Source organism: Salvia hispanica, chromosome 6, assembly GCF_023119035.1.
Source record: "Salvia hispanica cultivar TCC Black 2014 chromosome 6, UniMelb_Shisp_WGS_1.0, whole genome shotgun sequence".
In the NCBI taxonomy this organism is placed as follows: domain Eukaryota; kingdom Viridiplantae; phylum Streptophyta; class Magnoliopsida; order Lamiales; family Lamiaceae; genus Salvia; species Salvia hispanica.
In genome coordinates, this window is record NC_062970.1 from 32,060,928 (window position 1) to 32,075,852 (window position 14,925).

Genomic DNA, 14,925 nt, shown 5'->3' on the forward strand with positions numbered 1-14,925 from the left:
GGTATTTTCGAAAATTAGGCCTTCCAAAAAGCCAAGATTTTGTTTTGGTATTTTTTCATATAGAATAAAATATCATGGAGCAAAATAAAAATAAGGAAAATCCTCCATGAAGCAAGGTAAGGGGCGATTTCTATGCCTTTTAAATAAGGCATGGATTTCTTGAATATTGACTAAAATAAAGTAAGGCAAGATCTCTTGAAGTATGGAAAGATTTGGTAGAATAATTAAATTCTAGGTATGGAAGGAAATCATAAAACAATTCCTTCCTTCCCAATTATAGTGATTTTCGAAAATCACTAGAAGAATAAGGAGGCTCGATTTTTCCATCTCTAAACAAGGAAATAATTGGCTCTTGGAATTTAATTTGGATAAATATCCCAAGGATTAAATAAATTCCGGAAAAATAGAAATTCTTTCTCCAAGGGGTCTAGGGTTCGAAAATTACAAGAATTAGGGTGATAAGTATTTATGGAAATTTTCTCTAATATTCTCACTCACCCATAAACAAATAAATTGCCACATAGTCTTATAACTTAATATATCACATGCCACACCATTAAATTAAATAGGTTTGACTTTTCAAACTTTCAACACAAACCCTAACTCAAATCGACCATATCAACTCATGAAATAAAAGCATTCACGACTCCACGTCATCAAATAATTAATTCTAGGGCTTTAATTTAGGGTTCTTAATTCCGGGATGTTACATCCTACCACACTTAAAAGAAATTTCGTCCCGAAATTTGGTACCTTTTACGGAAAGAGTTCCGGGTAAAGCTTCTATCATCTTATCCTCACGCTCCCACGTGGCTTCCTCGGGCCCGTGGTTTCTCCATTGAATTTTCACGAAGGCAGTGGTTTTATTCCTCAAGGTTTAGACCTTTCGATCCAAGATCATCTGGGGTTGCTCCTCGTAGCTCAGATCCGGGCTTACAGCAATATCCTCGTAACGAATCACATGCTTCGGATCGAACACGTACTTTCGCAATTGCGACACATGAAAAACGTTGTGCACATTCCCAAGGCTGGGCGGCAGCGCTAAACGATAAGCTACGGGTCCTACTCCTTCTAGAATTTCGTACGGCCCGATAAAACGCGGTTTTAGTTTGCCCTTGACTCCAAAACGCGTTATCCCTTTCGACGGGGATACTTTGAGGAAAACTTTATCACCAGCGTGGAACTGTAAGTCCGTCCGTCGAACGTCGGCGTACGACTTCTGTCTGTCCTGAGCTTCCTTCATTCGCGCACGAATTTGTCGAACGATTCCGACCATCTCTTCGACTGCGTCAAGTCCAAGTGCTCTTCGTTCGCCAACTTCATCCCAGTAGAGCGGAGATCTACACTTTCTCCCATAAAGTGCTTCATATGGTGCCATGCCGATCGTCGCTTGAAAGCTGTTGTTGTAGGCGAACTCGATCAAAGGGAGTGCGGTCTCCCAACTTCCGCCTCGGTCGAGCACCACGGCTCTTAGCATATCCTCGAGAGTTTGTATCGTTCTTTCGGATTGTCCATCGGATTGTGGGTGGAAAGCGGTACTAAAGTTTAAGCGTGTTCCAAGCTCGCGTTGTAGACTAATCCAAAATTTTGAGGTAAACTTCGGGTCACGATCAGACGTAATCGTCACTGGGACTCCATGTAGTCGCACGATCTCTTGGATGTAGATCCGAGCTAGCCTATCCGATCCATGGGTTACGGGGATTGGTAAGAAATGCGCACTCTTGGTAAGTCGATCGATGATCACCCAAATCGCGGTGTTCCCTTTAAGGGTTTTCGGCAACGCAGTCACGAAATCCATAGCGATGTGCTCCCACTTCCACTCGGGTATCTCAAGCGGTTGTAGCTTCCCGTACGGTCGTTGGTGTAAGGCTTTCACCTGTTGGCAGGCTAAGCAACGTTCCACGAAAGCTGCGACATCTCTCTTCATGCCGTTCCACCAAAAGGACTTTTTCAGATCCTGGTACATCTTCGTGCTCCCGGGGTGAGCAGTGTATGGGGTTTCGTGAGCTTCGCTCATGATCTCGTTCCTAAGACCCTCGTTGTTTGGCACGCACAGTCTCCCTTCAAAGGTGAGAGCGTTATCGGAAGCCTCGCTAAACTGTCCGGACTCACCGGTTCTTACTTCGACTCGAATCTCCTCCAATTTCTCATCTAGCCGTTGAGCTGCAACGATCCTCGTCCTTAGATCAGGTTCTACTACTAACGCGGCGATTCGGCCTTTCACGGTATCGGGTGTTCTAACTACTTCTATCCGCAACTTACTCAACTCTCGCACTAAACTTTCCTCTTCTGTTAGAAAAACAGCGAGTTGCGAATGGTCTCTACGGCTTAAAGCGTCTGCTACTACGTTTGCCTTGCCGGGGTGGTAGTTGATACCACAATCGTAGTCCTTCACTAGCTCGAGCCATCTCCGTTGTCGCATGTTCAGATCCTTCTGCTCGAAGAAGTACTTTAAACTCTTATGGTCCGTAAAGATTTCACACCTAACTCCGTAGAGATGGTGCCTCCAAATCTTTAGGGCATGCACTACTGCGGCTAACTCTAAATCGTGGGTAGGGTAGTTCAACTCGTGCGGTTTCAACTGTCGCGACGCGTAAGCGATCACCTTGTTGTTCTGCATCAACACGCATCCTAATCCGACTTTCGAAGCGTCGGTGTAAACTACGTAGTCGACTCCAAGCTCTGGCACAGCTAACACTGGTGCGGTGGTCAATTTCTCCTTCAAAAGCTGGAAGCTTGCTTCACACTCCGGCGTCCAGTTCACCTTGATTCCTTTCTTGAGCTGCTGGGTCATCGGTCTCGCTATCTTGGAGAATCCTTCTATGAACCTTCGGTAGTATCCTGCCAAACCTAGGAAACTCCGAATCTCGTTCTGCGTCGATGGCGACTTCCACTGTTGTACCGCCTCGACCTTAGCGGGGTCCACTCGGATTCCCTCTGCTGACACGATGTGTCCTAAGAAGTTGACTTCCTTCAGCCAGAATTCACACTTGCTGAATTTGGCGTACAACTTCTCCTTCCTCAACGTCTCCAGCGCGATCCGTAGGTGTTCCGCGTGCTCCTTTTCGTCCTTCGAGTAGACTAAGATGTCATCTATGAACACTAAGACGAACGTATCTAGGTACGGGTGGAAAACGCGGTTCATCAAATCCATAAACACGGCTGGGGCGTTCGTCAGACCGAACGGCATCACCACGAACTCATAGTGACCATATCTGGTACGGAATGCGGTTTTAGGGATATCCTCCTTTCGTACTTTCAGCTGGTGGTATCCGGACTTCAAATCCATCTTAGAGAACACTCCGGCTCCTCGGAGTTGGTCGAACAGGTCATCTATCCTCGGCAAAGGGTATTTGTTCTTGAGGGTCAATTTGTTCAACTCTCTATAGTCGATACACATTCTCATTGACCCATCTTTCTTCTTAACGAAGAGCACCGGTGCGCCCCATGGCGAAACACTGGGCCTAACGAAACCTAAGTCCATGAGCTCTTGCAGCTGAATCTTTAACTCCTCTAACTCCTTAGGTGCCATGCGGTACGGCGCCTTCGATATGGGGGCGGCTCCAGGTTCGAGATCGATCGTAAATTCTAACTGCCTATCTGGCGGCGGTCCAGGTAACTCCTCGGGAAAAACATCGGGAAAATCTCGTACGACAGCAACGTCTTCAAGCCTTGCTTCCTCTTTCTCTTCTCCGTGGAGATAGACAAGGTAGGCCGGGCGTCCTTTCCTCAACATGGCGGTGGCTTGTAACGCAGAGACTACAGCGATTCGTCGGTTCATCGAGATTCCGTGGTACACGGCGGGTTCCATACCCGGGGTTTGTAGGGTTATTAGCCTCTCTTTACAACGGATCGTTGCAAAGTTCGCAGTTAACCAATCCATTCCTAGGATCACGTCAACGTCTCTCATCGCCATAACTCGCAGGTCGTGAGCAACTAACTGAAGTTCTCCTAGTACGATTTCTACGTTCAAGCAAAAACGAGAGATCTCAACCAGTCCTCCTACTGGTGAGGACACCATCATCCTATGTTCAGACTTCCTAGTAGGTAAGCTTAAGGTATGCACACACAACTCAGAGATGAACGAATGAGATGCGCCCGTGTCAAACAAAACAACAATAGGGGTATCAAGGATTTCGCCTATACCTGCTAGGTTTCCACTCTCGGGCTTTCCTTGCTCGACCTTGGGCTGCTTCTGCTCTATAGCGTACGCTCTAGCCGGGGCTGGAAGTCTTGGGCGGACAGGCTGCTGCAGCCGCAGTTGCTGATTCGGGTTTGCTCCCGAGCTCGTAGGTGGCGCTCTCGGCTGCTGACGGAAACCCTGATGGTTCTGCCTTGGTCCGTTTCCCTTGCTCGGACACTCCCTCGAGAAGTGCCCGTTTCCTCCACAGTTGAAGCATCTATTCGAGTTCGGTCCTCTACACTGCCCGAAATGGTACTTGGCGCAAACGTTACACTGAGGTGGTCTGGCACGGGGGTCGCTCCTTGGATTGAACGAAGTCTGTCCTCCTCCGTTGGGGCGGTATCGCTTATTGTCATGGTGGATCCTACTCTCCTCCCATCTCCTCTTGTCATGGTTAGGACGTGGCGGGGGTAATGTCATTGCGGTGTTCCCCGCACTCTTCTCCTTTGGCATTGCTGCCTCTACATCCAGTGCGAGGGCTAGCGCCTCGGCGTACGTAAGGGTTCCGCGGACTGCCAATGCCATCCTAATCTCGTGCCTAAGGCCCTCACGAAACTTATCAGCCAGCTTCTCATCGGTATCGGTCTGTTCCGGCGCATAGCGGGTCATGTCACAAAGTGCACGGTCATACTCGGTTACAGACAGACGTCCTTGGGTGAGGTTGTGAAACTCGGCTGCTTTCGCCTTGCGGTAGCTCTTGGGTACGTACTTATCGTAAACTTCTGTCTTGAACTCCTCCCAAGTCATCCCGTCTATGCGATCCTGGGGCATGGTCTTTAACTTAGTATCCCACCAGAAATCAGCAGATCCGGTCAGCTGATGCGTCACGCAGATCATCTTCTCCGCGTCGTTGCACACTAAGGTTCGGAAAATGCGCTCTAAGGCACGTATCCAAGTTTCGGCTTTCGCAGGTTCGCCCATTCCGTCGAAGGTAGGAGGCTTTTGGTCAAGGAAAAGCTTCACGACTTCCCTATCTACTTGAGGAGGTGGTGGTGGTGGTGATGGCGGTCTTGGTTGCGTCACGCTTTGCTCTTCCGAAGCATGGGAAGATGGTTCCTCGTTCCTCACGTTGCGTCTAGGCGGCATTCTGATTTATCACACTCGAACGGTTAGCGCACTTACTTAACATTTCAAGGTAGCGATAGGGTACTTTGAAAGAAAAGATTTTAAACTCATTCACAAGCAGGGTCCAAAGAAAGACCACACAATAGCAGTTGTTAGGAAAACAGAGAACATAATAAGGTTGCACCATAAGGTGGAAAACACTCGGAAGATAATAGAAAGAGCAAGTATATTCATGCAATAAGGATAAAAAGAGTGAAGACGGCTTCATTGCCATGTAATAGAATGAAAGGTGCGAATTCCCCATAAAATTTCAAAAATGATCCCAAAAGGTCTTGGTACAAAGAATGGAAAAGAGCGATTCAATCGCGGAAGGAAAATAACAACATAAAAAGAAGTTCTTAGAAATTCAAAACGTGGGGAAAAGAAAACAAAGTCGCTATTCGAGCACTAGCCACTTCTGCCCTCGTCCTCTTCGGGTTCTCCCGACTCTCCGACACTCTCGGCGCTCGAACTCTCTCCTCTCTCGAACGATCCCATCTCCTCGTCCTTCTTCTCGTTGCTTAGGGGCGAAGGAATCGAGGTAAGCATCTCTTCGGCCTCTCTTATGATCCTTCGAGGGGCCGAAACGCGCATCCTAAGGGTCCTTCTACGGGGAACGCGAGCAACGTGCGGTTCCTCGTCATCGCGATACTTCATCTGGCGTGCTGCTCCTGGCGAGTACCTTTGCGTTGGCGGATGGAGTGGAGGTCCGTCAACGGCGGCAGACATGGCCGGAAGTAAGACTCCTATTAGGCCGACGAAGTCTCCTCGAGGCGTGTATTTGGGAGGGCTAAACCAAGTGTAGGATACTGAGGCTTGAGCGGTCCACTCGCTCCAAGGGGAAGGCAGTATATGGATAAGTCGCATGATTCCCTCGTGATGGGTAGTCCCGTACGCGTAGGCGTCAAGCCAATGACCATAGAAGTCGGTGACGAAGTTCAGAAGGAACTGCTCTCCGTCCCATTCTAGCTCTCTATAGCGCTCCACCGGAAAGTTCCTATTCTTAGCGTAACGGCGACGCATAAGGGCGTGATAGGGTTGGACCATCTACAAAAGGGGAAAAGGAACAAGTCAGCACCATCACAAAGGTGGAAAAGAATAGATAGTGCGTGATCTCAAATGGTGCTGCGAAAGTGTATAAGAGTCAAAAGATGGTGGTTCAAAACGTCGCGTCCAAGGTTCTCGTTCTTAAGACGACTATTCGTGCGTTCTCTATTCGCGTTTCGTCGAATCTCCACATACACTAACGGCCTTATACTAGTTCTTTCACGTTTCTACTGTTGGTACAAGCGCTGTGATCGTAGCTAAACATGCTAGGTCCAAAAGTCCAAATCTAAGCATAGCAACATTTCAACATAGTCTCACGTGATCACATTCGCATTTCACAAATTTTCACAAGTTCTCATGTGTCATTCAGCAAATCATTCAAGAAGCATCGCTTCGCATTCATAATATTTCTAGCACATAGAGCATGCTTTTCACAAGTTCTCATATTCAACAAATCATTATTCAGAAAGCGTCACTTCTCATTCACAATATTTCCAAAAGCATCAAGTTTCAAGCACAAGTCACAAAATATCTAGTACCTCTTTCTTTGCGGTTGAACGAGACGAGCTGCGGTGTTGAGCCTTCCACATTTAGTTCATTTACACAAAAGATTATAAAGACAACCTAAAGTTTGAAAAAGACTCTTGGGTCCAGAGCGGAAAGAACTGAGGCTCTGATACCAACTGTAACAGCCCGCCCTCCTAGGGTACAATAAATGCGGCGGCTGCTACCCAAAACCGACTCCAAAGAAGTAAACATAGGCTAGGGTTTCATTTAAAGAGTATTGACCAAAAGAATTGAAAGAGATATCAGAGTATTAAATGCAACAACTTAACCTAGAAGATTAAAGGAAGAAAAATATCATAAATGGCGATCAAAATATCTAGTGAGCACGGCTCATTATCCCAGACGAAATCACAAGAAAAGACTAAGGCTTCAAACCGAAGGCAAGATGCAAATATTCCAAAAAGAAATTCTAAAGTGTATCAAAAATTCAGCGGAAAACGACCAAGAGAAAGTATAGCTATGTATGAAGACACAACTACGCTTGAAGTTCAACATATCCTTTTTAATTCATTAATCTGCTCAACACCCGCCACCACTCGTCGTCATTCAACCTGCACATAAGGAAAACACATGCAGGGCTGAGTATTTTGAAATACTCAGTGAGCTCGTTGCCAAAACATTTTATAAGTTATGCCACCCTTACCAAGTGAACTCGAGTTTTAAGCAGTTATAAAAGGAATATCACGAGTATCACAAAATATATTTTCATAGACTGGCCAGTCAAAATAACCTCCCATTTTCTCATCAATTAACAATCATTCCATGGTGCGACGAAAGTGTGGCCACACTTTTCGCCCACGAGACCGGCCGACTAGCAAGGACGGCTCTCGATCCCATTGTGTACACAGCCTGGTAGGGCTTGCGGCCCATACTCAGACCCGAATTCGTATAAGCATATCCAACAATCACATTTAAACAAACATAGGCATGGCATAACAGTTAAACCACCCTTATAACACCAATCAATATTTTTTTGACAAAATAAAAGAGAGTTTTAAGAGTAAAGCCCACCTCGATTGCTTAGTTTTCAAGTAGTTTCGCTTTTCCGTTATCCGGCTTCGCAACCAAAGTTTCACCTTTTAATCACATAGGCACATATCACAAATTAGGTTCAATACTACTCTTACTCATGCATGTCTCATTACTTTTCCCTCTTCCCAACGATTCATCTTATCATTACTAATTAATCAAGATCATGTTTATCGCACAAGATTATTTAACCATCAAACACACACTACACACACACAACAACACACACACACACACACACGGTGCACACACACACACGCCACACACACATACACATGTCCCCACATCCCTTTTTATCCCTCTTTCACTCAACTAAGATGCATGAGGGTTCAAGAAGACCGATTAATCGGTTGGAAGAAGAAAAAGAAGAGGTAGAAGAAGAACAAACATAACTCTTAAACAAAAATACCTCTTTAGCGAAAAACAATCGGTAGAAAACAAGTATTAGCCTTGATTCTTCAAAGTTCTTGGATTAAACTTCAATTTCTTCTCAAAGGATGAAGGATTAATGGAGTAATGTAGAAGAAAAATTGAGAGAGTGTGTGTGAGGGAGAGGGCCGAAAATATGGGGGCTAGGGTTGGGGTTTTGGTTCTTATTTATAGAGTTCCACAAGATCTTTAGGTAATTAGAATAGAATATTTGGTAAGATCTCATTCTCCCAATTAAATAAATAAATAAAATAATATTGTGAAGTAGAGAAGAAGAATTAACAAAAATAGGCTAGGCATCTAGCATGGTATTTTCGAAAATTAGGCCTTCCAAAAAGCCAAGATTTTGTTTTGGTATTTTTCCATATAGAATAAAATATCATGAAGCAAAATAAAAATAAGGAAAATCCTCCATGAAGCAAGGTAAGGGGCGATTTCTATGCCTTTTAAATAAGGCATGGATTTCTTGAATATTGACTAAAATAAAGTAAGGCAAGATCTCTTGAAGTATGGAAAGATTTGGTAGAATAATTAAATTCTAGGTATGGAAGGAAATCAAGTAAGGAATCAAATAAAATAAAACAATTCCTTCCTTCCCAATTATAGTGATTTTCGAAAATCACTAGAAGAATAAGGAGGCTCGATTTTTCCATCTCTAAACAAGGAAATAATTGGCTCTTGGAATTTAATTTGGATAAATATCCCAAGGATTAAATAAATTCCGAAAAAATAGAAATTCTTTCTCCAAGGGGTCTAGGGTTCGAAAATTTACAAGAATTAGGGTGATAAGTATTTATGGAAATTTTCTCTAATATTCTCACTCACCCATAAACAATTAAATTGCCACATAGTCTCATAACTTAATATATCACATGCCACACCATTAAATTAAATTGGTTTGACTTTTCAAACTTTCAACACATACCCTAACTCAAATCGACCATATCAACTCATGAAATAAAAGCATTCACGACTCCACGTCATCAAATAATTAATTCTAGGGCTTTAATTTAGTGTTCTAAATTCCGGGATGTTACAACTATGTTGATATAAACAAACATTCACGAATATTATCATATGATAACATAAAGACGATATTACCGATATTTTATCTACTATTTATTTAGATTAGTAAGATTTAATCCCATCCACTCATTTAAAATCTAAGGGTGGAGATTTGGTCTTGATTTTAGATTAGGGTGCTATGAGCATTAGAATATGACCCCATATACCCATGTTTATATATAACGTATTGGAATAGACTTTTATCATAATTTATATTTGAACTAACATTTATTTATTTTATTTATGAAAATCCGAAATATTTCATATATAATCTTATATAACGTATTGGAATAGACTTTTATCATAATTTATGTTTGAACTAACATTTATTTAATTTATTTATGAAAATCAGAAATATTTCATATATAATCTACTGTATTTAGTAGTTTATATGTATATATTGCGTGACTCTACATTAAGTCATTAATATACTACTCCGTCCAAAAAAAAAACCATCTTATGGACAACATGGATTTTAATGAGAAATTTGATAGAGTAAGAGAAATATGGAAAAAAAAAGTAGGTAAAGTAAGAGAGATATGGAGAAAACTGAAAAACTAGATAAAGTATGGAAGAGAGGTGATAAAGTAGGAAAAGTATGAGAGAAAAATTTTCCACTTATAGAAATAAGACTATTTTTTTTGGACATCTCAAAATGGTAAAATGAGACTGTTTTTCATGGACGGAGGGAGTAATCTATACTTTTTTATCTATTTAATACTTTATCTTTCTATTACGTGACCCTTCATTTATATTTTATACTCCCTCTGTCCCACGTTATTTGATGCATTTCTTTTTGGCACGAGATTTAAGAAAGTTGTGTTTTGTGTGTTAAATAAAGTAGATGAGGGAATAAAGTAAGAGAACGAAGAGAGAGTAAAGTATAAGAATGAATAAAGTAGGTGTGATTAGATGTTTTGTTTTTAGCCAAAAAGAGAAATGAGGACAACCCAAAAAGGAATACGACTCAAGTAACTTGGGAAGAAGGGAGTATAATACCATATTATAACTAATATACTCCTTCTGTCCTAATAAATATGAAATGTTTGCTTTTCGGCAAATGATTTTATACAGTGTTGTTTTTTGAGTTAACGAATAGAGAATAAAGTAAGAAAAAATAAGAAAAAGTAGAGATAAAGTTATTTCTACTTTAAAAAATGTTTCATTTTTAATGGAATAATCTAAAAAAAAATATTTTATTTTTAATATGACATAGAGAGTATTACTCCCTCCGTCCCATTGAAGATGGCCCACTTTCCTTTTTGGTTTGTCCCAATCAAGATGACTCATTACTTAAAATGGAAACACATTTATCTCTATTTTATTCTCTCTCTTACTTTACTCTCTCCTCTTACCACACAAAATATAACTACATAAAATCCCGTGCCGCCCAAAGAAGGGGTCATCTTCCTTGGGACGGAGGAAGTACTATCTTACTAATTTGTATTGAGCAAAAAGTCAATGTTATAGGTATATCATATGGCAATGATATGTACCAACAATAATTTTTTGAATTTTGACAAATAGAATTACACTAAATACATTCATTTTCCTTATAAAAATTGTATTATTACTAAATTTGAAAACTATTCACAAATTTAGTACTCCTTCCGTCTCAGAGAAGTTGGCATACTTTCCTTTTTAGTTTGTCCCACAAAAGATGTCACATTTCCCTTTTTGAAAAAAGTTTCCTCGCACATGAATATAAAAATTATATTTTCTCTCTCCATTTAACACACAAAACAAAACCTCCTAAAATCCCGTGCCATTCTCAAAGTATGCCAACTTCTCTGGGACGGAGGGAGTAGTTACTATATACTCCCTCCGTTCCACAAAGGATGTTACACTTTTCTTTTTAGTTTGTCTCACAAAAGATGTCACATTTCCCTTTTTTGGAAAAAGTTATCTTTCACATGAATATAAAAGTTATATATTCTCTCTCCATTTAACACACAAAACAAAACCTCTTAAAATCTCATACTGTCCCACAAGTGTGACATCTTTTGTGGGACGGAGGGAATATAATATAACAAACATATATATACAACTTCTTCCGTGACCAAAATTGTTCCACTATGAATACAAATTGTTTCATCCTTTTATGTTGCCAACAAGAAGATGAATTCAATAAAATAAAATAGATATAACAAGTGTCTTATTATAATTTGTTTTAGAGTTTTTTGATGGTATGTTGATGAGAATTTAATATAATAAAATAAAATAGATGTATTAACTACATTAATATTCATTCTTTTATATTATTCTCATTTCACTTAACATCTAATTGTACCATTACATATTTAGTTAAAGAAAAAAATTGTTTTACTATATTGCTACAGTATTTTAGAATTTAATGTTAGTAGAATTTTGTTTAGGGAAAACTAGAGTTTAATTTGGTCTGACTTTCCATCGTGGGTGGAAACTGCAATAGATTGAAATACATGATACTACACAACATGATTTATCATGAAACACATTCTTTATTACGTGTATAGATGTAATTGATTAGTCGGAATGCTTGAGTAGCGAGTACAAATTGTGAGTGAGAACTGTGAGAGAGGGCATTTGCCCCTCTGCCAACGCACTAGATCCACCCATGAATTTGCGTTGGTAGATGAGTTGGGAGTTGGGACTTCATGACGTGAATAAGTTAAAGCAATTAAATATTAAAATTTATAGTGGGTGATTCGGACGTCATGACATTTCAATAAATTACAGAAATTAAAAATTAAAATTGACATGGTGAAGTTGGAACTTCTTAACATTTGAATAAATTAACGGCAAAACACATTCTCAGATCCTTATACTTTAATCAAAATATTCGTTAGGTCCTCGTACAATTTTTTCGTTTTAATAGATCATTATACCTTTCTCATAAATTTCATCACATCCCCATACAATTTTTTCGTTTTAGTAGGTCCTTAAACTTTGATTATAACTTTTATTAGGTCATTATACAATTTTTTATTTTAAAATATTCTTTTATTTTTATCTTAGATAATAATTATATTTAATTAAATTTAATGAACCTTTTAATTTAATTATTTAACTTATCTTATGATTATAAATATTCAGGGAAAGAGTTGTGATCAATGTCGAACCAATTTTAAAGACCAAACTAGAGACCAAATCTGGGTCATTAGATCTAGTTTTTTTGATGAGATGTGCTGCTGTGAAAATTTTTTCTACTTCATTACTAGCCCATTTTACTTCATTATATAGGTTTATTACTTCATTATGTACGTAATACCTTGAAACTACAACATGTTTTTACTTGCTTCCAATAGATTTTGAAATGATTCAACATATGGTTCATTCAAATTCATTGACGTGAGTTTTTGCTTGATTAACATTTAAAAATACAATTTATTCAAGTGAGTTTATTACTTCATTCAGAAACGTTATTACTTCATTGGATAAGATTTTTACTTCATTCCAGTAGGACTTCAAATGCTTCTACACATACTTCATTCCAATAATTTATTACATTATTCCATGTGTTTATTAAACCATATTAGCGTCATGGCGTTGGTGATAGATATTGTAGAGAGAAAGAACGGCACGCGACGGCGAAACCACATTTACGTACTGGAATGAAGTAAAAACCTACTGAAATGAAGTAAAAACCTACTAGAATGAAGTAATATATTCTGGAACGAAGTTAAATCTTCGTAACATGTTAGTATGACTTATTTACCTTCGGATGAATTAAAATAGGTTCGTGATGAAGGCGGAAATAATTTATAAATTTCTGTATCTTATCCATAAAAAACTAGATCTAAAAGCCCTAATTTGATAGGGTTCGGTGGTTCGGTCTTTAAGAGTGGATTTGTGGATAATGGGACTCTTAAGGGAAATGTATCTTTCAATATAAATATAAATAATCAATTGATAATTTGGATAGTTATTCTAAAAAAAAACTTCGATTTTAATCTTCAATCATCACGGTTAATCTTTTTATTATTCTTTACAACTTATTGAGATTATTGGATAACATAATGATATTATCTTTATAGACTATGCTAGTTAAATAATGGAATATTAAAAAGTTCATTAAGTTTAATTAAATTTAGTTATTATCCATAATAAATGTAAAAAAGTCTCTAAAATAAAAGATTGTACAAGGATCTAATGAAAGTTATGATCAAAGTATAAGGACCTACTAAAACGAAAATTTATACGAGGATCTAATAAAAATATTGTGAAAAGTATAAGGACCTATTAAAACGAAAAAATTGTACAAAGACCTAATAAACATTTTGACTAAAGTATAAGGACCTAGGAATGTGTTTTACCTGAATTAACGCATTTAAATTTGACATGCATGACATAGGGGATTACAAATTTACAATAGTAATATAGATGGTTGACTGTGATGACAGATTTGCATATATCTCGTGGAATGATTTTATATTGATCCAAATAATTAGTGTAAGATATTATATATATTTACAAAATGAATTTTTTTTATACTGACCGAATTTTTAACGCACGATAGTAATTCTATGCAAAAAATAAAAATTACTCCTCTATTTGACACAGGGAGTCCAATTTGGTGGGCTGTACGTAGTTGTACAAATAATATAGTTGTAATTTTTTAAAAAAAACTTTATAACTGGACTACTATAAATAGAAGCTCGAGAAGGCACTAGCATCCACCAAATCCAAAGCAAAAACTAAATAAAACCATGGCAAAGCTTTTCCAAACCCTAATTCCAGTGCTTCCCTACATAGCCTTGCTTCTTGCCACCGCCAATACGGCATGGTCGCAGTGGACCTCCTTCCAATATGATTTCAATGGCGGCCCGGAGCCAACTGACCTACTGTTACAAGGCGACGCCCACTTCCCATCCGACTCCACCTCACTCCGTTTGATCAATACTGACGACTCAGGCAACCCGTTAATGCACCGTGCTGGCCGAGCCGTGTAATCCAAGCCCATCCAATTTTGGCAACAAGGAGCGCAGGTCGATTTCGAAACCACCGTAAGATTCATCATCAACCCCAAAAGCGGCGACACAAACCCAGCCGATGGCTTCACCTTCTTCATCCAGCCCGTTGGCTCCCCAGTCGGTTACACCGGCGCCAGCTTTGGAGTCTTTGACAGATCTGGTCAAAATCCGTCCGTGTTCGCGGTGGAATTCGACATCTTCGTCACAAATCCGAGTAATCGTCATGTTGGGATTGACATTGGATCAAATGTTTCCAAAAACGTAATCTACGTTGGCAACACAATTCTTAGGAATGGGGTGATTGCCCGCATCAACTACCGGCAAGCTTCCAAATTGATCAGCGTTCAAGTCATAACAGGCTAGGAAACTTTTGAGGTGAGCTATGTGTTTGACTTGAGCACCATTCTCCCTCAGCAGGTTGAGGTCGGAATCTCCGCCTCCACCGGATCCCAAGTCGCCGTCTTTGACGCCTTTGCTTGGTATTTCACTTCAACTCTGGTGAATACCGGTGCCAACCGCGAATTGGAGGATGCCCACATTCGCCAGTAT

At 39.9% G+C, this 14,925-nt stretch overlaps 1 protein-coding gene across 1 annotated transcript in view; it reads right to left on the reverse strand.

The window, feature by feature from the left end:
• Nucleotides 1–5,269, reverse strand: part of LOC125195151 — an 8,141-nt gene extending 2,872 nt beyond the window's left edge. Inside the window, exons 1-2 of the mRNA XM_048093343.1 lie at nt 3,761–5,269; nt 884–3,685 (exon numbers count right to left, since the gene is read on the reverse strand). Of these exons, the coding sequence (XP_047949300.1) occupies nt 884–3,685; nt 3,761–5,269 (4,311 nt within the window). The remainder of the gene's footprint in view (nt 1–883; nt 3,686–3,760) is intronic.
• Between the last annotated feature and the right edge of the window lie 9,656 nt (nt 5,270–14,925).